This window comes from Nicotiana tabacum, chromosome 6 (genome assembly GCF_000715075.1).
Source record: "Nicotiana tabacum cultivar K326 chromosome 6, ASM71507v2, whole genome shotgun sequence".
NCBI lineage: Eukaryota > Viridiplantae > Streptophyta > Magnoliopsida > Solanales > Solanaceae > Nicotiana > Nicotiana tabacum.
Genome location: NC_134085.1, coordinates 29,021,522 through 29,028,198, shown reverse-complemented (window position 1 = coordinate 29,028,198; position 6,677 = coordinate 29,021,522). Strand labels below are relative to the sequence as shown.

General features: G+C 41.0%; 1 protein-coding gene across 1 annotated transcript; it reads right to left on the bottom strand.

Annotated features, from left to right (window-relative positions):
• Positions 1-4,357: 4,357 nt before the first annotated feature.
• On the bottom strand, positions 4,358-4,975 carry LOC142181748 (serine/threonine-protein phosphatase 7 long form homolog). The gene has a single exon (XM_075255249.1). It carries the CDS (start codon positions 4,973-4,975, stop codon positions 4,358-4,360), a length of 618 nt encoding a protein of 205 aa, XP_075111350.1.
• Between the last annotated feature and the right edge of the window lie 1,702 nt (positions 4,976-6,677).

The window sequence follows — 6,677 nt, the reverse complement described above, 5'->3', positions numbered from 1 at the left end:
GGATGGTTGCAACTAAGCACCAGCAGTGCAAATTCACGAGGCGCATGGAAGCGATCCGGAAATTAGAACCACGAGCCTATACTTGGTTGATGGGGCATGAGCTTCACATGTGGACATTACATGCTGATGGCGGAAGACAATGGGGAGCCCTCACTACAAATGTGTCGGAGTCAGTCAACGGCTTGTTGAAGTCTGCCCGTGGACTGCGTGTCACTGCCATGGTCCGCATGACATTCAAACAGAGTGCGGAGAGGTTTGTTGAAAGGCATGCAACTGCATCAGCATTGATGGACAGAGGTGTTCAATTTATGCCAATACCCATGAGAAGATTTGAAAGGTCCAGGAGGCGAGCACATTGGCATTCATTTATTCAGTACGATCATGAACGGGGTGTTTTTGAAGTTAAGACCGCTATCCGTGGACACCGTGGGAATAATCTACAGACGGTGAATGAAAATAGAAGGTTATGTTCATGTAGGAAATAGACCATCTACCACATGTCGTGTGCACATGCGTTGAAGTGCTTTCAACAAGTTGGATATGGGGCAACAAACTATATTGTAGGCAATACAGTGTTGTTGCATACGTAGACACGTATAGTGGGAAGTTGCAACCATTAGGTGCTGAGCATTATTGGCTGCCGGAACCTTTTAAGATGGTATGTAACAAGGACTATTTGCGCAAGCTGCAAGTGCAAAAGAGAACGTGTATACGGAACCAAATGCATGTTGGTGACACCGTTTATGCGTATAAATATGGCATATGCTCGCAAACAGGAACGACCGTCGTAAATGTCCTTCAGGTGGTGTGCGTGGCGGTGGTAATCCGGCTCCTGGTGCAAGTTCGTCGAATGTACCCAACTATCAAGGATACCCCTAGTCTTTTATTTTGGTATTGTTTTTTGTAATACGTGTTTGTACTTGTGTATGTTGCAATATATATCAAATAAAATTATGTTCCACAATTTGGAATAAGTGAAGAAAAAGCTGTTTAATTGTAGGAAAATGTAAATAAAACATTACTACAGCACAAACACAAACATAACAGGCCAACATAATAAAAATACATGAAATATGAAAAATACACTAAACACATACATGCCAATGTTTAGTCCCGGTTGCCATTTATTCTCCGCTCCAACCACTTAAATCGTTCTTCCATTCGTTCTTTTTCTTCTTCTACCTCTTTCAGTTTCGCCTTCACCTCCGCAAGTTCCCGTTTATATTTTTCTTTTCGTTCCTTTTGTGTTTCACAATTCCATTGTGCTTTCCATTTTTCTTCTCCCACCTCCTTCAGTTTCGCCCTCATTTCTACAATAATTCTATCGCTTTCTCTTTGTGTTTCCCGTTGGCATAAACACATATTATGAAGAAACTGCAGTTGTTCTCTGTAGCATTCCTGATAACATGGTTCATCAACCCATTCCTCAAAATCACAAATAGGTTCGTTGGGAACCTTGTATAACTAGTTCATACAGCACCAGTAGCGGTGTCCAACTTCACCATCGTCCTAACAATTTTGCATCGAGCATTCTTTTCCACAGTTGCACTTTGGTGGACGAAGAGGTTGAGCCATTTAATGAAATATTTGCTTTTAATAAAAAAAACCTTACTTTTAATGAAATATTTGCTTTTACTAATTTTTTAGCACACAAAATAACTACAATGATGTTGTTATTTATAAGAGAGACAAAATACATAAAGTGTTGTATAGTACTGCGTTTTATGGAGTTATCTTGTCTTTCTGAAAAAGATGAAAACCATGTGAAAAAAGCTTGTTTATTGCAGAAAAATTTAATACATAAAGCGTGGTATAGTACTGTGTTTTATGGAGTTGTCTTGTCGTTCTGAAAAAGATGAAAACCATGTGAAAAAAACTGGTTTATTGCAGAAAAATTTAATACATAAAGCGTGGTATAGTACTGCGTTTTATGGAATTGTCTTGTCGTTCTGAAAAAGATGAAAATCATGTGAAAAAAACTGGTTTATTGCAGAAAAATTTAATACATAAAGCGTGGTTTTTTGGAGTTGTCTTGTCGTTCTAAAAAAGATGAAAACCATGTGAAAAAAACTGGTTTTAGTTATCCTTTGTGCAGTGATGGTTTTAGTTCTACTGTTTGTTTTTGTGTTACGTTTGCAATGTTTGTGTTTCTTGTGTACTGTTTAAGTAAAACTGCTATTCAAACGCAATTAAAATAAAAATGTTGTTAAAAGATAATTGTTATCATTATTTACATAATGTACTATTTACACAAACTAAAAACCTAAGTAAATCAGTGAGCCCCGCAGCCTGTGTGCTTCAGTGCTGCTGCTGGCCTGAGTCGCATCCCCTGTCGCCCGGGTAAACTATCTGGATCATCATCATCAAGCGGCCTCTTTATGTGAGGATGTGCAGCAGCATCGACACCACAGTTGGCAGGATCAGAAGAATAGGTCGTCGGGCCGTCAGCAACCTACAAAACAAGTACTAAACTTAGCAGGTGACAAAGTATATTTGTATTGTACGTGTTAGGTCAAAAAATATATTCCCACCATGGTCTCGTCGGCCTCTTGAATATATGCATCCGTGGTGTCCTCATCAAAGCATGTAGTGGCCTCAAAGATGGGTTGGGACGAAGCCTTCATAAAAACCTTACAAATTAATTAATGGCAGCTCATTAAGGAAAAGAAAAACAATTGAAATTTTAAAGTACTACAAACATACATGCGCCTGTGGTAGATCCGCATCAACCACCGGGGATGAGGCATAACTCAACCTGTGCCCGCCATCCACGTCCTGGGTGGGCCGATCCTCAGCTGCGGTAGATGGGCATGCAAAGTACTGGTATACATCCCCGTCGAATGTACCCGTGATCGACAATGCTCCTGACGGTGTGACCTGTGATACTGGCAGAGATGGCTGAAGGCTGTACGAAGGCATGCTGCTGGAAGGCTCATCTTCCCGAGGTATATAACCCGGCTGATCATCTCCAAGCGCCAAAACTCCAAAGTCCCCATCATGTCCCTCAACAGGTGGGTCGACAGGTGCCTCCACGCCCCCTTGCTGGGGACCACCTCCTCGCCATCCCCCGCGACCCCCGCGACCCCATGGGGCACCCCTACCTCATGGGGCACCCCTCCCTCGTGCCCTACCCCTGCCTCGTGGGACACCCCTACCCCGATGGTAGTCCTCTAGCGCCGCATACGGAGCCTCGTGGTCCAACCTCGCGTCATCGCTCGCCTGAAACAGGGTCCGACGAGCCAACTGTGCCACCCGCCGGCCATAGTCAACGACTACAGGGATGTCGGTATGCTGCTGCATCTCTTGTCCCAACTGGTAGAGGTGATGATGGCCAATAGCCTGTGAAATATTTAAAATATTAATTAAATAATGCTATATCACAATTATACGATATTAATAAGCCAAAAAACATACCAGTGCGTCGTGTCTCCCGGCGTATGGTCTGTAGCGCTCGCCAAGTACATGAATGGGGTTCCCGATAATCAGTCGGGTGTGACGACGGTACCATGACGCATACATATGAATAGTGCCTCCTGGGTAAATGTAGGTGCTGGCGGAATACGGTCAGCTCGGTGCTCCTCCCAAATAAGGACCTGCTGCTCTAGCCATCCCATATATATATCGTCCATCCTGGTACGCTCATCCCGCTGATAGTGTATAGCCACCCATCCAGGATCCCTCGGTATAGGATAGGGACGGTGAAACTGGCGAAGCACACGCTCTGTGGCATGATACTCAACCATATCGAAGAAGATCATCGGGACGGAGGTGCTCCAAAGCATTCGATCGACTGATCAATAAAAGGGCAGCTGAGCTACCAACTCGTCATTGTATGGCATCCAGATGAACTGCCAAATAATAACATAAAAGTGAGTATGTGCAACACAACTCAATTTAAACAAGTGTAGGTACATATCTACCTGTCCGTCCACCAGCATATCTAGCACATCCCTGATAAGGGGGAGATTATGATGAGCATCGGTCCCTCGGTAGTTCCCACGCCGGAGAATCCACCTAGAAGCTAGAGGGAGAAACGGATAAGCCTCACCATGTGCAAGTGCTGGTAGAGGTGGCTGCAACGGCATGATCCGCTGCCAGGCCCCAACCTAAGATAAAAGGTTGATGTAAAATTTATGAGTCATTTCGACCATATAGAATTCGGAGAAATGAACAGAGTATTCGAAAATGTTGTCACATGTAGGAGGGGCAGAAAACCACATATGTCCACCGCTGGGCCCATGCTCGCCCGGCACATGCTCCTATACAAGTATGTGAGAACAGCAGCACCCCAACTGTACTGGGGTAAACCATCCAACTCCTGAAGATTATGGAGAAAGTGCATACTCACTTTACTCCCCTAAGTGTTCGGGAACAAGACACACTCGAAAAGTAGGAACAGCGCCAACCGCATGTACCTCTCAATATGGAGATCCTCCGTCTCGCCGGTAATGTCTGGGTGCAAAAACGTCATATGGTATCTGATGGCTGACAAAGCAACGCGACTGCCCCCAGCGTCACCCTGAGGTCTATAACCAGTAAAATGCATCATCATATCCAAAAATTGTGCACGCATCATGGATCTAATGTATTGGGGCAGTGCTACGGCCCGTCCATCTACGCGCAGCCCGTACAAAACCTGAACATCCTCCAGCGTGATGGTGGCCTCTCCAGTGGGCAAGTGAAAAGTGTGTGTCTCCGGTCGCCACTGCTCTACCAAGGCCGTGATGAGAGACCAATCAAGTTGCATCCGTCCAAGCTCAAAAATCGTATAGAAGCCCGTAGCCTGTAGGCGCGCGACTACGCGGGCATGAAAAGGATGCTCCCCGATGAACTCCCACAAATCATCAGGTCTCCTGGGGCGGAGAGGCTGCATCGATAGTTGTCCCTCCCATACAAATGAGGACCTATGGTCGCCCTGCAACACTAGTAGCTGATCCTCGGCAGGTCCGGGATGCGCAGGCAGAGGAAAGTCCATGTCGTCTACTATAATTTAAACAAAAGTAATTGTGTGTGTTAGCTTAATAAATTAAATAATTAATTATGTTTAAAATTGGACTGAATAATTATGTATGGGTTCCAGGCTCGATATTTGAGGCCTGGTAGCACCGAGTTATCCTTAATTATTATGCGTGTTAATTTCAACATTTTTAGAATAGTGCATGTTAGCTTAATAAATTAAATAATTAATTATGTTTAAAATTGGACTGAATAATTATGTATGGGTTCCAGGCTCGATATTTGAGGCCCGATAGCACCGAGTTATCCTTAATTATTATGCGTGTTAATTTCAACATTTTTAGAATTGTGTGTGTTAGCTTAATAAATTAAATAATTAATTATATTTAAAATTAGACTGAATAATTATGTACGGGTTCCAAGCTCGATATTTGAGACCCGGTAGCACCGAGTTATCCTTAATTATTATGCGTGTTAATTTTAATATTTTTAGAATTGTGTGTGTTAGATTAATAAATTAAATAATTAATTATGTTTAAAATTGGACTGAATAATTATGTACGGGTTCCATGCTCGATATTTGAGGCCCGATAGCACCGAGTTATCCTTAATTATTATGCGTGTTAATTTCAATATTTTTAGAATTGTGCCTGTTAGCTTAATAAATTAAATAATTAATTATGTTTAAAATTAGACTGGATAATTATGTATGAGTTCTAGGCTCGATATTTGAGGCCCGGTAGCACCGAGTTATCCTTAATTATTATGCGTGTTAATTTCAACATTTTTAGAATTGTGTGTGTTAGCTTAATAAATTAAATAATTAATTATGTTTAAAATTGGACTGAATAATTATGTATGGGTTACTACATACTTAAACTACATAGACTCTACGCTAAAAGGCTCTACATTTTACTACGCTAAAAGGCTCTATATTTTACAACACTAAAAGCCTCTATATTTTAATACACTAAAAGGCTCTATATTTTACTACACTAAAAGGCTCTATATTTTACTACGCTAAAAGGTCAATATTACATATAAAAACAGCTAACATAAAATACAAATATGAACAACAAACAAAATAAATAATATTAATTTTTTAACAATACAAATAATTTATCAAATTTTAACATTTTTTTGTACCAAAGCTAATAAATCAATCCGGGTATAAATAAGATACAAATTTAAACACAAACATAACACAAATTAACATGGAAACACATTAAACAATACAAATATGCATGTACTATACTAGTTTCGACATAAACAAAATCGAAATACCTTGATTTAAGTTTTTTGAATTTGATTGAAATCGAATTTTTGCAAACGAAAGAAGGAATCCAAAGCTTGTCTTGTATGTGGGACATACACTCCTTGCTCTTTAGGTGACGGGTGGGGCCGATTTTTTTTTTTTAAGTTTGTCGCGGGGTGGCGAAGGGGAGGACCAGAACAATCGAAATTTTTAAAGGAGGGGGCGTCAATTCAGTGGTCCAAGGAAGAAGAAGGGGGTTTATTTTATTATACTGCGAATTACAAAAAAAAAAAAATTAAAACGCAGTATGGTACTGCGAATTACAAAAAAAAAAATTAAAGTAAAACACAGTACCATATTGCGTTTTACTTTAACGGACTAATTTCCGTTAACGTAGTTCGCAGTATAATACTGTGTTTTACTCAGTTACTAACTTTTTTTAAGTAGTATAAAACTGGTTTTTGTC

Coding starts and splice junctions, on each gene's coding strand:
- LOC142181748 (XM_075255249.1), bottom strand. CDS start 4,975: ATGGACTTTCCTCTGCCTGCGCATCCCGGACCTGCCGAGGATCAGCTA.